This window comes from Limanda limanda, chromosome 7 (assembly GCF_963576545.1).
Source record: "Limanda limanda chromosome 7, fLimLim1.1, whole genome shotgun sequence".
Lineage (NCBI taxonomy): Eukaryota > Metazoa > Chordata > Actinopteri > Pleuronectiformes > Pleuronectidae > Limanda > Limanda limanda.
Genome location: NC_083642.1, coordinates 8,148,412 through 8,165,827, shown reverse-complemented (window position 1 = coordinate 8,165,827; position 17,416 = coordinate 8,148,412). Strand labels below are relative to the sequence as shown.

Below are 17,416 nucleotides of genomic sequence, written 5' to 3'. Positions count from 1 at the left end.
GTGTGCGTGTGTGTCTGTCTGTGTGTGTGTGTGTGTGTCAGCAGCAGCAGCAGGGTGGAGCAGGAGGCGGGATGCTCCAATGAAAAAGACGCACCGCTCGTCCATTGGAGCAGACGCACGCAGGACGCGCCTCCAGAAGCTTAAAGACTGATGTGTGCTTTTTTTCCGGGACGTGAGACAAGAGGGAGGGAGACAAGAGGGAGGGAGACACCTGTCGGGAGGACTACACATCCAGCTGCTGCGCCTGGAACATCTGGAGGCTGCGTGCTTATAGCCATGGACGCGCGGTGACCGAGGCGCGTAAAGTTGTGTGTCTGTCTTTTGTGCCATCCCTGTCCCGTTCGTCTGCCCCCCCCCCTACCCTGCAACCCGCATGAGTTCTCCTCTGTTCGTGGGTCAGCTGCTGGGGGTCCCGTTAGAGATAATGCACCCCACCACCATGGAGAAGGACACGACTCACACCAAGATCTTCGTCGGCGGGCTGCCCTACCACACCAACGACGCGTCACTTCGGAAATATTTCGAGAGTTTCGGGGACATCGACGAGGCGGTGGTGATCACGGACAAGCAGACCGGCAAATCCAGAGGATACGGCTTTGTGAGTTCATCCAATGTTTGTCAAGTGAAATGTGGATTTAACACAGCTTCTCTGGAGGAGGAGGAGGAGGAGGAGGGTGGGGAACAGCTTCAGTCAGTAATGGGGTTAAAACGACCTTATCATGAAAGTTAATTGTATTCTTCTTATTAATCCCCTGGTTATGATCACTGTCTCCTGCAGTTTTAATTGTTGTGTCTTCATGAGGCTCGGAGCTGCACACACACACACACACACTGACACTTTGTTCCACAAGCTGCCATGTGCGATGTGTCTGGTGGTGGCAGTCACATGCTCGAGGCATGAGGAGCAGGTTATTTCTTAAATGTGTGTCATCAATTATCTCTGGAGTCCCAAAGTCCACACGCACACACAGACACACACACACACACACACACACAGACACACACAGCACAAAGAGAGACATCTGTCCACAGCTGCACCAGTTTATACCAACTCAAGGGGATCTTTGTGTGAATGTGTGTGTGTGTGTGTGTGTGTGTTTGTGTCGACCATCTTGAGCCCACAACCAAAGTGAGGACATTGACTTTGTGAGGACATGTTGGCCGGTCCTCACAAATTCATGTGGCTGTTTTAGGGTCCGGTTAGTTTTAGGGGGCCACAGGCACCAAGGTTACTTTATATCTATGTCGTTATTATATATATATTGTTATATTACGGCCTCAGAAGATATTAGGGTTAGGTATTTAGTTGTAATGGTTAAGGTTGGGGTGAGGGGCTGGTAAGTACATTGTGCCAATGAATGTCCTCACTAATATAGAAGTACAAGAGTGTGTGTGTCTGTCTGTGTGTGTGTGTGTGTGTGTGTGTGTGTGTGTGTGTGTGTGTGTGGGAGAGGGTGGTGTGGGGTGGGGGGGGTGTCTTTGTTCACAGAGGTGTGACATGTCAGTTGGCTCTGCAAGATAAGGCTGCAGTAGTTTCATTTTGACTTCCTCCCCTCGCAGCCCCCTCAACCCCTCCCCCCACCCCCCCCTCAGCTTGGATGGTTTTATGTTGTTCGTGTGTGCGACTGTGAGTTTGTGCGACTGTGAGTTTGTGCGACTGTGAGTTTGTGTCGTTCCAAGACAAAAAAAAAAAGGGCCGAGAGGAATTTGTGTGTTTTCTGTACTCTGACCCCTGAACAGAGCAAATTATCTCTGCCTCACTGTGGCCAGTGAGCCAATCAGCTGAGGTGATGAGTGTGTGTGTTGTGTTGCACCCCCCCACCCCCCCACTCCTCCCCCCAAGTGGTCTTTAATTCCCAGCAGCAGCTTCTTGAACGATGTCAGACCATCCGCTCGCCTCCTGTTTGCAAGAGTCAGGAGTCTGATGCTGTGAAACAAAAGCAAGCGTGTGCGGCTTGCTTTCCAGTGGCCCGTTTCTTAGTGGTTTAGTTGTGTACAGACTGTGAGTGTGTGCGTGTGCGTGTGTGTGTGTGTGTGTGTGTGTGTAGCTGCACTGTGTGTGTCCTCACCTTCTCCACTCCTTCCCACTGTTATCTGCCCACACGTCGACTCACTCCCTCAAGGAAGAATCCAGTATCTCATCCTTGGCAGCCCAGTGTGAAAAAAAAACCAGAATCTGCCTCCTACGTATCAGCCCACACCAGAGCCACACACAGCCGACGCTCCACTGGAAGCATTAAAACTCTCTAATTGCTGCCTCCATGAAGTGCAGTCAGTGTTTCCTCACGCTTTCAGCTAAGAGATTGAATCATTGGAGGAGAGACTAGGACAGCAGCTCCCTGAGGGCCGACCCGCTCTGGGTCTGATGCTCCATCGGAGCGCTCATGTCAGGATCACTCCCTCCGCTCCGGATAGAGAAGCTTTCACATGATGCGATGATGTTTTGCCTAAAGAGTTTAACAAGAGTGATGTTAATATGAGATGCTGTGACACTGTCAACAGGTGACCATGGTGGACAGAGGGGCGGCGGAGCGGGCGTGCAAAGACCCGAACCCCATCATCGACGGCAGGAAGGCCAACGTGAACCTGGCGTACCTGGGAGCCAAACCTCGCAGCTCGCAGACAAGTAAGTGTGTGAGATCCCAGCTGAACACACAGTATCAGAGAGCAGCTTCTAACCACGTTTCACCCCCAATACTACAAATCATGTAACTTAAAGGGAACGACTCAGACTCTGATTACTTTCTGATTTCCCCACGCCGTCTGTGGCTCCCATTCCCATAAAACAGGTCAATAGATGTAGGAGCTCCGCTCAGGCCCAGCAGTCCCCCTAGAAAACCACATGTATAATCTCAAGATGTGGATTTTGATCTGGACCTGTACTGCATTGCAAACACTAATGGATATCAGTTCCTTAAATATGCCCCGATTTTCTTTCATCAAGAGGAAATGGGTGAAAACGTCAAAAAAACCACCAATGTCGCCAATGTAGTAATAGGTCCAATAGTTTTTACGTAATCCAGATAAATAATAGACAAAAGGCATAATCACCTTGGCAGAGATAATTGTTTGTCTTGTTATAGTTTATGAGTCACACAAACCTCTAACATGTTCATGCATGGATTGTAATTTTCTATTATCTAATGTCGTAAGTCAAACTATGAAAACTGGCCCAAGACAGTAAATATATCACTTTTGAATCTCCCTCAATGTTATGCTACCATCACATTATCATGAATTTGAGAGATAATACTGTTCTGGATTATTATTGTGGTGTTTAGATTTTTAATGGAGAATTGAGGCAGTAGCTGCAGATAGAAAACATGGAGAGGGAGGGAGGGAGGGAGGGGGAGGGAGGGAGGAGCATGATGTGCAACAATGGTTCCGAGCAGAAAAACAAACCTTACAACAACACTGACTGTGTTTATATGTGCACTAGTTTCTCCTCTTTGTGTTGCACATGCAAACACCAGACCCTGGTTTCAGGGGCCTGGGTATGTTCGGTGGAATCCTCCAACAGAAACCAAGAGACTGAAGCAATGTAAACACCTGAACCAGGTTCTTCTTCTGCCTCAGATGTGACAGCAGATAATAGTTATGCATAATAATAAACACACTTTAAAACCCTTAAGTCGTTGTTTGAAAACGACCACTTGAAATCTGAGGGTTTCCTGAGGCGCTTTGAGAAAAACTGGTGTTTACAAAAACTTTAATTTGTCAGCCTCTGAAGCAGATAGACATAAAAATTAAACAAACATGCAATAGCATTAACATTTGACTTTCATTGTAAATCATTTCCTTAAACATATGATGGTGAAGGACTTGACGTGTTAAGGAAGACCCCAAAACCAAATGAAAAGTCAAATCGTATCGTCACTTTTGTTATTGACGAATACAGTACAGAGCTACATGCAGGTTGAGATGTAGAGCCATTGTATCACACCTGCAGCTGGACTATAAAACATCTGGATATGAGATATGAGTAATTGGGTTTAAAACATTTTATCCTGAAAACCACCAAACCGTGGTGCTAATGTGTTTGGAAACAGTACTCACCTCAAGACCATAATGCAACTTTGATGAGAAAATGATAAAAGCAGCTAAATGGTCTCCTTGTTGTCTTCTAAGCTTCACTGAAATAAATGGAAACCCATAGAAAATCAATCTAAAGTGTAATAAATGAACAAATTTGAAGACAGTACGAGTTACATGCAGGTTGAGATGTAGAGCCATTGTAGCCACTGCAGCTGGACTACAAAACATCTGTATATGAGATATGAGTTATGGAGTTTAAAACATCTTATCCTGAATGCCGTCAAACCGTGGTTCTAATGTGTTTGGAAACACTCACCTCAAGACAATAATGCAACTTTGATGAGAAAATGATAAAAGCAGCTAAATGGTCTCCTTGTTGGTTTTTAAGCTTCACTGAAATAAATTTAAAACCCATAGAAAATCGATCTAAAGTGTAATAAATAAAACAAATTTGAGGTTGGTGGGATGAAACATGCAAAACCACTGGTGTGCTCATCACCCTGCCGAGTGTCTCTGCTCATTCCCAGCATACAGCCGCACAGCTTTCATGCCGCCGGGCTTTTCCAGCGTACCAGCAGCAGAGAACACGCTTTCCTGCTTCCCCCCCCCCCTCCGATGTTCTCACTGCTTCTCCCTCGCTGCCTCATTTAATGCTCGCTGGCTGAACTACCACAGAGTGTAGGTGTGATTGACAAACAACCACTGACTGTGTGTCCCCTATTCCTGGACCAGTGCTGCGACGCCACTCCCCGAGCACGCCGCTGATGGGAGATGGCAGCGCTTGGTATTTCGCGGCGCTCTCTTGAGCGTCAGCAGCGAGAGAAAGGGAGAGAAAGGGAGAGAATAAGAAGAGCGAGAGAGGGGACGAGACTGTTAAGGGCCAAGAAGAAATAACAACCGTGTCTGTCTCTGCTTTGTCCCGGCAAAGAAAGGAAACGCGCATTTAGACGTGTGCACGAACAAAAGAGGAGGGCTGATGAAGTCATGAGTCTGTACAGTAAGCGGGAGGAAGGAGTGAATAGCTGCAGGAATGTGGAGAATAGGCGAGAGGGGGGGGGGCAGAGAGGAGTCGGATAAGTTTCTCCTTTCTTACTCATCCTCAGCTGATTCCCGATGAACTCTGGAGGCAGCGAGGTCACAGATGTTTGTGAGCAATAGCAATAGTTGTGTGAGCGTTTCGACTGTGTGTGTGTGTGTGTGTGTGTGTCTGTGTGTTTGTGTGTGTGTGTGTGTGTGTGTGTGTGTGTGTGTGTGTGTGTGTGTGTGTGTGTGTGTGTGCCAACAGTCTGTGATTCCCTGGTATACATGCTAACATCTGAGACAAACGCGCAGAGACAGAGAGCGAGAGAATCGGCTCTGTCCTTGTCCGCCCGTCTCTTTCATCGCGTGTGCTGCAGATCGCTAAAACATCCCCACGGCTTCTCTCTCTCTCTCTCTCTCTTTCCCTCTCTCATTCTCTCTCTCTCTCTTTGTCTGCAGGTCTCTCTGTTGGAGTTCAGCAAGTCCATCCTACGTGGGCTCAGAGGCAATATGGGTAAGATGGAAGAGAATCAATACCTCTATTTCCACCTCTCTCCCTCACCTCACCTGCCTCCTCCTCCTCCTCCTCCTCCTCCTCCTCCTCCTCCTCCTCCTCCTCCTCCTCCTCCTCCTCCTCCTCCTCCTCCTCCTCCTCCTCCTCCTCCTCTTCACTTCACTCCTCCGTCCTTGACGTCTGTGTGAGCTCTGCCTCCTGCTCGGGGTTTTGTGTTGGTTAGTGCCATTCTGCAACGTGAGACAAAGAAGAAGAAGCCCCGTTTGTTGTCACAGCACAAATGACGCTTGTTTAAACGGCGCTTCAAACACACAGTCTTTTCTTTTCTTTTTTTATCCGTGTCTGCACAATGTATTTGTATTGGTCTTGTGTTGTCTCTCCGTCTTTCTGCCTTATTAAACTCATGAGGAGCTCAATTCTGGATTTCTCTCACGCATGACTTGGGCTTCACTGAGGCACCGAACCATTTAGTCAAACTTCCCTACATCGCTTTTCATTTTCCTTCTCTCTCTCTCTCTTCACACACACACACACACACACACACACACACACACACACACACACACACACACCCACACACACACACACACACAAACACGCTCACGCTTCTAAACACAGTGCTGCCATTACCTCTCACATAATCTCTCCTCACATTAGTGCACACAGAGATTGTTGCATGAATCGATGTAGGCTTTTGTGAGTTTGGTATCCAGATATATTGGGTCAGTGGTTCCCAACCTTAAGGGTCAGCACCCCCACCAGAGGTCACCAGATTAATCTAAAGTTAGGCTACATCCATACATTTGTAATCCATAACGATGTCGACCCAGACGAGTGTTTTATCTTTGTATCAGGAGTTAACTCTGTCCATACTTACACACTTGAAAACGCCTGTCACATTAGGGTTACTATTATTACCACTCATGTTCGCTTGGCATGTGTGTGCTGGTGTTAACAGGAAGCTGATTGTCTACTCTGCAGTTTGTTGCTTAGTTACTGAAAATATGGTAAAAAGTAAGTGCAGGGGTTTCTTTTCTTAGACCGACAACGAGGTGGAACTGTAACTGACAGTTTGTGTTTGCAACGCTTTTCATGAGAACCAATCAGGAAGTGAATGCAGGTCATCCCCTCCTAACGTCTCGGTTTCTGCCCGTTAAGACCACAATGCAGCCCCTGAAGTTTTCAAACTTTATCAGGGGGCCAGCAATCTTTACAAACTTGAACTTCTCTGTTTGAGGTGCCCAGAATCAGCTTGTTGTTTCCCAGGATCTCTGCCTGGTAACTCACATGAATCCACATACGAAGGCCTCCCTGAGTTTCAGTGTGAACAGAATAAAGAAAAAACGTAATGACTAAGTTTGCTGAGTGAAACATGGACGGTTATTCACTCGCTGTCGGCTACAGGCTCAGGAGAAACACTGCAGGTCGAGCTCAGCAGCTTCTTGTTGTGTAAGTTGAGCAGAGCTGACTCTTCTGACTACACTCACTCAGGCTTGACTCAGATATTCTGTGTTTCACTGTTGCTGAGGTGATCAGAGACCGGGAAACTGTCATCCAGTATCACATCTGTCGGTTGTGTTAGGCATCACTTCAAATTTAAATATCTGCTTCCTCAGGAGAAAGGTTCTGGATTTCACTGTAATTTCTCTTTAATTTCAAAAGTTAAAGAGTAGAACTGTGTTTTCTCTACAGGACGTAGTGGTTTGGAAAAACTGACTTCCTGCAGGACGACAAGTTTGGATCCTGCAGCTACAGAAATGCCCATTAAAAAACCTCAACTGCTCTGAGTGCTATTAATATTGCAGTCCTCAATTTGTGATTTATGAATGAGTGATGAGGGAATTGAGGCTGACCCAGATGAGTCGATGAATGAGTGATGATGGGCTGATTGGAAGTCTCCCACAGTGAGGGAGGACAGTCGAGTGCAGAAGGAGTCTCTGTTCGTCTCTGCTTCAAATCACAGCTCTGACACCTGAAGTGTAACAGGCAAAATATCACCTGGCACACCGACACTAACACGAACTGGAAAGACAAACACCTACACAAGGTGTTGCTTTGTTTACTTGTGTAGCAACACCTGCTTATTCGAGCGTCAAGCTGTTTGTGACAGTTGTGTGTTTGAGCCACTTCGATGGGATGTGCTGCTTTTATCAGTCCTGTGTGATTGTAGCAAGGATATCTTTAGGTTTTGGACTCTAGGTTAGACAAGGTTGTGTGTGTGGGTGTGTCCTCATAATGTAAATCATTACATTTTAGGGTTGAAGACATGTTTATAGACTCTGGTTAATTTTAGGGTTAAAAATTTGGTTTTAAGGTGTAGGTTAAGTTAAGTTTGAGGTGTAGGTATTAAGGGTCAGACAATTTTAAGGAAATCAATGAATGTGTGTGTCTGTGAAATGAGTTGAGAGGGTATCTCCAGATGATGTGTTGTTCACTTTCCTCTTCAAACAAACCTCACTGTGAGGCAGAAATCCAAACATCAGTGGAAGATGTTTCCTGTGAATCTGGTTCGGTTTCGATGTTTGATAATCTTCTAATGGAAAAGGCCGTCTCTGTAGAAGAAGAAGTGAAACCAACATGTTTCACCTCTGCAGATTCATTACAGCACAGCTGCAAGATGTGGTTGATGTTTGGATGAATTTCTTCTCAACAGAAACTTAAACTAGGATCTCTGTCACCATCAAAACAAGCTCTCTGTAGTTTGTCTAAATCATCAGGTGACATTGACTTATCCTCTTAAATTCACAAACAAAAAAGACTGCATATTTCAACAAGCGTGACTACAGCCGCAGCCTGTCGAACCTGTATACTCGTCTGTTGTAGTTCATGTGAACTAGTTTGCGTTTGTCCAGATCTTTCTGCTCCGAGGCTGCATGTGTGTCTGTGACATGATCAGTATGACTGCAGTCAGCTTCAAACATCTCTGAGCTCAGCGGAGGAGTTTTAAAGGAGCAAGCTCGAGGTTCAAACCGGTCTGTGAGGTTGATAAAGAAAAGGAGCATTTCTCCATCTTTCATCACAGAAGGATGTAAAAGTATCCAACTTTAACGTGTGTTTATTGACATAAAGCACAATTGCGTGCACAGGGAATTCACATATAAATGTTCTATAAATGTTGTAAAATAAAATATCAAGATGGAACAATAACATTTCAGCAGCAAAATAAAACAGTGGCACACACACACACATCTTCAAGCCCCAACAGGTCAATTCAATCAAGCTTCACCAAATTTCACACGTCTTATACGTCTACTAAAAATGACTAAGTTTCTTCATTAAGATAAGTCTATTATTCGTGCAGAATTTGGTGAAAATCTTAAAGAAAAATGTATCACATCTCACATTTCTCCCTCTTAATTGCGTGTCAGCCTCAGCAACATCTGCTGATCTGTCTGACTGTAACAGTGCAACCTTACAAATCACCACTATCAAAGAAATTAGGAATAGAAGTCGATTGATCTTATGTCTAAATAAATCCTCGAACACCAAGAACTGGACTGAAACTGTCTGGAGGAATTGACCTTTACCTTAAAACTGCCTCATGATCCGTGTTTAAAGTGGGAAATGGGACATGTATGTGTTTATATCACTTTTCCTCTGCAGTTTTATGAAACGCAGAATTTGATCCAAAAAAGACTGTGAAACAAATATTTCTTCCAGTTTTCGATTCAAGTGAGTCCCATCCCTGGCTCCCGGGGGCCTTACGAGGTCTGACACTCACACATGGCTCCGCCTCCACACTCACACAGCAAATAACAAAGATAAACACAGATAGAGTCAAACACAGCAGGCCTCTGTCTCCTGCTTTGGCATATTTGCTTTGAGTTTTAAGATGACGGAGGACGGGCTGGTGCCAAGTGTGGCTCTGAGTTACAGCTGAGTGGTGGCGGTGGTGGAGGAGGAGGGGATGGAGGGGGGGGGCGTCTGTCACTCATGGCGGCCTGTTGTCGCCCTTAGCGGAAGAAAAACTCTTCTTTCGTTCTTGTTTTGTGAGAGAGAGCAAGAGAGAGAGAGAGAGTGAGAGAGGAAGGAGACAGCAGTGGTGTGAGACTGAGGGGTGGCGGCTGCAGGGGCAGGGACTTCCTGTTTAGGGTGTGTGTGGGGGGGGTGGTGCACACCTGTGGCCTCGTGCAGCAGCAGCTTTGGGGGGGGGGGTGGTGCTCGTCTTTGTCTGTGAAACATGTTCCTCAGCGGAGAACCAGTGGATCTTGAAACAGCCTCCGGGGGCGCCGACACATTTGTGAACTCATTTGTTCGCTCTTCCTCTGTTTCCTCTTTGTCTTCCTCCCCCTGCACATGATGTTTTTTTCTCACCTGCTTCTCCTCCTCCTCCTCCTCCTCCTCCTCCTCCTCTTCTCTCTCAGCCGGTGGTGTTAGTCTCTCGGTCAGGAGGGGGTTGAGGTAGTCGACGAGTCCTCAGGTGCATTGTCCTCTTATACCCAGGGACGCAATTAAGGAAAGGCAGAAATTAGGATAGGCCCTTCTGTTGCATGATTTGAAGAACAAATCTGAAAAAAAAGAGAAAAAGAATCATGTTTGAAGCTTTTCACAGAACATCATCCTCTCTTTTGTTCGGTTCAACTCAATTGTATTTGACTTGTGACAAATCTCAAAGGCATTTTACAGAGTGAAGTGGAGACAGAGGAGATAAAAAAAATGAACTTTTGACAGAAACATGGTGAAGTTGTGTGTTATATGCAGATAATCTGCATCTGCACTTTTTAGTTTTCCAGTTTTAAACTGTTCTTGTTTTTTCTGTTTTTTGGATATGCCTTTTAACGATAAACTCTGCTCCTGTTCCTCTTTTTAACGGTGCATTTTGCAGTCATAAACAGTTGGGAACAAAAATACATCAATCCTTGATTGAACATAATTGTTAACTATTATTTAAGGTTAAAGATTTTTTACCGCAGGCACCATATTTCAACAGCCAGGACAAGAACGAGGCGAGAAGCAGAAAGAGAGAGAGAAGACTTTTTCGGGCCGATGTTGATATGATTTTAGAAAGTAAAGAATTTCTGCTACAGATACATGGGCCTATATACTGTATATCAAAAAACTAAAATGGCAATGGTTAATCGTTCAGTGGAATTGAGGTTTGATTTTTTTTTAGAAATTGAATTCTTTCTGCATTGTTCTTATTGTCAATTCTGCTCCTGGTGGAAGAGAAAAAAAAGAAATTTTAGTGCCACACATCACAAAGTTAATTTGAATTTATCTCATCTAACAAATGACTCATTCAAATGTGCAACAAGTGAAAGTGAAACATAAAATATTTTGATTCCAATACACCGACGTGTTCATGCAAGATTTACGCTGTTTGCACATCTTATCTCAGACATGTGGAAATGAACAGGACGTCCACTGACATGATTTGTAAAGCACCATTAAGAGAACAGAGCCGGTCTCATTCCACACAGACTCCCTTTCTCTCTCTCAAGCCATACCCAAGGTCAGATTGTAGATAAAGGGACAACTCGTAGATCTTTGTTTAGCATCTACTCTCAGGGACTTTCACACTTCATTCAAACACCTACATGTAACATAGAGGGTCAGTGTGTCCAGTCTTTCGTGGACGTGTTGTTGGAATTGGTGACGTGAGGTGAAGGTTGGGATGCTGCGTGAGACATCTTCAGATTTCAGACATCAGCTGCGGCCGGAGTTTTCCTTTCAGCAGCTTCCAGAGTAACTTGCACCACAACATTCGGCCATATTATGTTTATTAATCAAATTGAAGTGCATTTCTCGCTCGCTGACATGAGAGCTGAGCGTCCTGCTCTGATGTTGGCCTTTCTGTCTGTCACCCTCCCTCAAGCTGTGTGTGTGTTTGTGGCAAGAGGACTGGGGGGTCATCTGTGTGTGCGTCTCCATGAGTGTGTGTTAGTGTCTTTGACTCACCCTCCTCACATCCTTCATCTGAACTATTAAAAGCGTGTCCGTCCTGAGGCATGAAGGATACGATGGCTGATCCTTCACCCCTCAGCTCCTCTCCCTCCCACTCATCCCTCGCTCAAGGAGTCCCGACCTTGACCCACAACGGATAACAACAACCGCAAAAACTGCAGATGTTTCGTTTTTTTAAAATTTTATTTCATTTCCTGTCACTCAGTAGAACACCCTCTGTCTCTTTAATCCTGGTTCTGAGGAAGGACAGTGAGGGGGGAGTGCAGCAGAGGAAGCTGCCGGCTCCGAGGGAGTAAACCCAGAGAGGGGATGGAGAGAGAGAGGGGGGGGGAGTCAGTGGAGGTTATTCTGCTCTCATGGGTCTGTTAGCGAGCGTACACCCATGCAGCTGCGCCAATTAGCCCTGCCATGTCTGAAACCCCCCTTCCAACACACACACACACACACACACACACACACACACACACACACACACAGACTCCCCTTCTATGCTGCATACAACCTGTTAATTGTGTTTTGTGGATATGTGCTTTGTGATTCATGTCCGAGTGTGTTTGCGTGCATGTTTGTCTACACCCCCCTGTGTTTGTGTGTGTGTACATATATAAGTATAAATGTGTGTTTGACAGCCAGCGTTGATGCCAGGCACGGAGAGGAGAGAGGCGAAGCTCCCTCTCGTACGATGCCGCTGTCACATTGCATCAGTCAGGGCGGAGCAGCAGCCAGGCAGCGGCCGTGGAAATGACACTGCACTTCTGCTCAGGGAGAGACGAGCGGAGGGAGAGAGAGGAGAGACGGGATAAAGAGAGAAGCGTCGTTAGCTCCGGCTTTGTTTTGACTTCACGTTGGGGCGTCTCATTTGTCTGCAGATTTGATCTGTGACAGGACGCTGCAGGAAAAGGCCTGAAAACCTGATTTTCTCACCAAGCTTCTTACTGAGAGCGATGGACGCGTGATGTTCTGCCACAGTTTGATAAGTTTTGGTTATTTGACGTGAGAGATGTGGGACGAGGCTCAGCTGGAAGGAGATGAGGTTATTTCTGTGCACCAGTCAGCAAAGTAACTAAGTACTTTCAACCTACTCAAGCACTTAATTACAATTTTTAAGGTATTAAAGTATCATAATTCAATCCAACTTTATACTTCTACGCCACCATCTCTCGAAATGAAACAAATATATATTTTTAGTACATTACATTAATCCGGCAGCTTAGAAAATACTTCACAGATTAAAATATTACCTACAAAACAGATTAAAGTTAATAAACAGCATTATTACATTTTAAACTTCACTGGACCACTGACTTTTATGGAAAATGTATCTGGAATATTTGGGACAAAGACAAACATCTACTTGTTTAAAGGAAAGATAGAATATAATAGAATACAATACAAAACAATTCAATGAAAGACATTTATTGTTACGCACAGGGTACAATGAAATTATGTACTTTCCAGAGAGTGTGCACGAAGATGGATGACATGACAGCTCCTCAAAACTGAAGCCAAAGCGTTTCAATCGCCCCCTGGTGGATGGCCAAGGTACAGCTCATGAAACATGCCTCGTCCATGTTCGCGAATGGGACATGGACCCAACTAAAAAATGTCAATACACTCCAAATTAATATTTCTCAAAGATGTTTTCTGACATTTATGATAGTTCTTACTGTGATGGAATTTTCTGGAAGCAGGTGAGAGGAGACTTAATGTCACATGTAGGTGTTCACATCTTATTAAATAGTTAAACCTAAAGCATTGATGCCTAAATCACGCGTGTCTGTACGTCTTGCTGCTGATGTAGTTTAGTAAAGAGTTGGAGTTGGTTCCTCTCTCTCTGGGGCATTTGAATTAGGTGAAGGGAATTTGTGTGGAATGAGACTCTATTCTCCTAATGGTGCTGGACAAATGCAACATGTGAGGAAGGTCAAATTGGACTGTTGTTAAAATGTATTAAAGTTACTTGATGCTTGAAAAAAAGTGTGAAAACGTCATGATTGACAGCTGAGAAAGACTCACAAATACAATAAAATAAAGAAATATTAATGCACAGAAATACACTAGATTAACACGTATAGCCTATTAGGTAAGTTTAAATGAGTTTATAATAACATAAGGACATTGGAATGCATTGGCAGGAGTAGTTTACTTACTGGTGTGTGTCTGTGTGTGTTGTGTATACAGCAGAGTTTGTGTGAACAGGCCCCAGTGTCTGTGTTTGTTGTGTAATCACGCCTGATCCCTGCCCTCACTGTTTACGGATAAGCAGCAGCCGCCACTCGCCGCTCTGATCACCTGCTCCGTGGCAGGTTAATGTCTTTTTAGTTTGCATGTTAAATACTGTAAAGTTGTGTTGTTTTAAAGCCCAGCAGTAACACAACCTGGAGCTTCCAGTATGATCATGGCTGCTGTTGCCAGATGTAACTGAGACATTTCAGGTTAAGTGGGCAGCCTCGGGCAAGGGCATGACTGAAGACAGGAGGACAGAGGAGCGCCGTCTTCTCTCATTACTTTCGGATTTACAGCAATCTTGTGTGTGTCTCTGTGTGTGTGTGTGTGTGTGTGTGCCACTCAATTTTTTATTCCAAAAATACAACAGATCACATGTGGTTGATCTACACACAAAGTTTCATTTTGAAGTATGTTGATATTTCATTTGGAACAAAGCGTTTTTCTTTTCTCTTTCTCGGGTCGTGTGCTAATTAAACTTAAACACAAGGGACGAGGTCTATTTAAAGGCGACAGCAACACTGCTGCTAATTGCTCTTAAAGGAGGAAGAAGGTTTTACAGGACTCTGGTTTTTACAGTTTCCTTCGCCAAGGAGGGGTTTTCGTCAGTTTTTTGTCTGTGTTTGTTTTATAGTTTGCAGGATAACGCAAAAACTACTCCACTGATTTTCATGAAATGATGTAGAGGGCTTTTCCAAGAAAGAACCCACTTAGTCTAGGATCTAGGACATTTTCTTCAATATTGCAAGATGTGTTTTTTGACATTTTCATTGTTTACCCAGGGTGTTGATGTATAAAATCCTGCGTATTCAGTGGGACCAATTTAAATACAAATCTAGATCTAGTGAATTCTTATGTCTTTCCAGAGGGCGACTGTTGGACCTTGGCGGAAACATGCTCTTCTAGTTTGGGATATAAATAGACGGAGCAGTTAGTCAAGAGTTTTCTGGTTGTTTATGTTAAACAGGCGACACGTGTCCGTCTCTGATTACCGCTGTTGTTAAAATGACATCTGATGATCAGATCAGACCTCAGCAGAAGCAGCGAGTGGCAGCTACGAACACAGAAAGCAGATTTTTCTGACATTGCCTTTCGGATATTCAGACGCATGAATGAGGTCAGGCCTCTGTGTGTGTGTGTGTGTGTGTGTGTGTGTGTGTGTGTGTGTGTGTGTGTGTGTGTGTGTGTGTGTGTCTAATCCTATATTTGTGTGAAACTCACTCAGCCTTCTTTCATTTATCCTCTTTCATCTATTTGCTCTAAATTAGAAATAGTTACATTTATTATAATTTACACGTAATGATTTTTTCCCCTGATTTATCTCTTGATTAGATGATTGATCATTTGGTCTATTTAAGTCAGAGAATAATGAAAATCTGTCAAGCTGGTGTAAATTAATCACTTATTTTTCCAGGTCAATATTCAAACGTAGAAAAACATATCTTCATTTATTAGCAGGTGTATAAAAAATAGCAAATATTAGCATTTGAGAAGCTTCAGTACAGAAAATGTTGTCATTTAATTTTTGCTTTATAAATTACAGAAATAATGAATCTATATTTAAAGTGTTTTCTGGTTCTTAAATGTGGGAATTTGCTGTTTCCTTTTCTGAATGATAATAAATTGCATCTCAATCATTTCTTGCAGTTGTTCAGAAGAGAACGACCCAAAACTTTAAACTCTAGAAAACTGTGATGGCCAAAGAGGTTCTTTTTTCCTTTGCCTGTTTGTTTTGTTTGTTTGTTTGTTTGCAATATTATGCAAAAACTACCCAATTATTAAATTGTGTGGATATTGGATTTTGTTTCTTCAGCAGATCCAGGTTTTTCTCTCTGTTTTTCAGGATTTTCCTTGATTTCTCTGGGTATAATTCATGGATTTTGACAAAGAAATATTTAGTGTCTGTAGAGTTTATGCAACTTGGTGCAGATCATTAGATTCAGCTCTTCTTTTAAATCTCTGGTGCTAACCCTGGTTCCTCTGTGTGTCCAGGCTCGCCCAGCAGTACGTCTACCCCCAGGCGTTCCTCCAGCCCAGCCTGCTGCTGCAGTCCCAGCTCAGCCCCTCAGCAGCCGCCCTCTCTTCCCCTTATCTGGACTACAGCTCCGCCTACAGCCACTACACCCCCACAGGACTGGAGCAGTACCCTTACAGCCCCTCGCCATCCCCCTCTGGTGGCTACCTCAGCTACAGCTTCTCCCCTGGCACACCGGCGCCCTCTCTGGCGGCGTCCCTGACCCCCCCGGCCTCCATCCCCCCTCAACTGGCTGCACTCAGCGCCATGTCTGCTGCCCCCCAGGCCTTCCTCCACTACCCCCTGCACCAGCCCGACCGCATGCAGTGAGCAGCCCTGAGAGAAGAGGAGAGGATCAGCGGAGGTGGATGAGTGACGACTCAAAGACAGTCTGACTGTTGAGCTGTGTCGTCACCGGGATGAGACTAAATCACCAGGAAGAGAGTGTGATGTAATCAAAGGGCTTTTAGAAAACACTCGCATTCCTGTTTCTTTTCTTTTTTTATATAATATTGTTGAAATAAATGTTTTATTGTTTCATCAGCATATGATCTGAATGTTTTTTACTAAATGGCAGAAGTCAGGGCCTGGAGTGAGATGACTGGTGATCTCCTGGACGTGTCTCTCACAGCGTTGACCCTCAGTGTGGAGGTCAGAGGTCGGAGGTTACCGGAGAGAACACGGGCAAAGACAATGAGAAATAAGTCTGCTTGACATGATGCTGCGGCGGCAGTTTCTACGAACGCCACCGAGCACCTGACGCTGGATATCAGCCAAGCTGGGAACTGCCTCCTCTCCCAGAAACACAGGTCCAATTACCTGCTCATCAAAGGTTACATGTGTGTCTATGGCCTTAGAGATCTCTCTCCCTCCATACCGGCTTCAATCTGCCATTTTTATTAGTGTCTCATCTCAAATGAACAAAATGGTTGTTGTTCTCCCTTCTGTTCCTCTTATCCACCACTGCAAGGTTATCACACACAGTTTAACAGAATATGCAATTATGAGGATGAAGGATAAGCATGAACAAAGTAGGCAGCACTGGTCGGTGTATTGTTTTTATATTGCTACTGTTAGAACTTTACTCAGAGAAAGGCTTTGTCAACACTGAAAAACATCATAATAGTCGTCAGATGGCGTTCGGTCATTTGTTCGGGTATTTCTCATCATTTAGGATATTTAAATAACATAGCCATCCATACATATCAAGTACATTTGTTTTGATGTAGGTGTCAAGAAGTAAATGTTGTGGGTGTGTGAGTGTAATTTGTGTCTGTGTGTGTGTGACAGAGAATTAGAGCGATGATGCAGTAATCACCAGTGTGAGGACCAGGATTCTTCTCCAGCTCATTGTGCTGGTCAGAGGTGTTTTTATATTTCCCTGCAGCAGAATAAAGACAGATGTTTCAGCAATGACACGGGAGTCTCTCGGTGCTGTGGCACCACATCAGTGGTTATGAACCAAGCCATACATCAAATATGCAAAATAAAATGATTATTTCTGAAACAAAGTACATGGCATTGCTCTCTGAGTGTTGGGTGACAGTGATTGTGGTAAATATCCCACTGGGGTTAATAAAGCGCTATCAGCTGCATCTAACATCTGCTGCATGCTTCCGCCAGGAGCCCGATGAGTCGTACGTGAGTCATGTAGGACATTTACATGTGTCGATAAAAATACTTCACTGATCATAAACGTTCAT

At 44.5% G+C, this 17,416-nt stretch overlaps 1 protein-coding gene across 1 annotated transcript; it reads left to right on the top strand.

The window, feature by feature from the left end:
- Window positions 1-347: 347 nt before the first annotated feature.
- rbm38 (RNA binding motif protein 38) lies at window positions 348-17,224 on the top strand. Its single transcript, XM_061075169.1, has 4 exons — window positions 348-598; window positions 2,503-2,626; window positions 5,515-5,569; window positions 15,692-17,224. Exons 1-4 carry the CDS (start codon window positions 374-376, stop codon window positions 16,041-16,043), a joined length of 756 nt encoding a protein of 251 aa, XP_060931152.1. The 5' UTR covers window positions 348-373; the 3' UTR covers window positions 16,044-17,224.
- The last annotated feature ends 192 nt before the right edge of the window (window positions 17,225-17,416 follow it).

Excerpts from the sequence above, each read along its gene's own strand:
- rbm38 (XM_061075169.1), top strand. The coding sequence starts at position 374 with ATGAGTTCTCCTCTGTTCGTGGGTCAGCTGCTGGGGGTCCCGTTAGAG. Across the intron at positions 599-2,502 it reads AATCCAGAGGATACGGCTTT|GTGACCATGGTGGACAGAGG; the intron begins GTGAGTTCATCC and ends CACTGTCAACAG. Across the intron at positions 2,627-5,514 it reads ACCTCGCAGCTCGCAGACAA|GTCTCTCTGTTGGAGTTCAG; the intron begins GTAAGTGTGTGA and ends CTTTGTCTGCAG.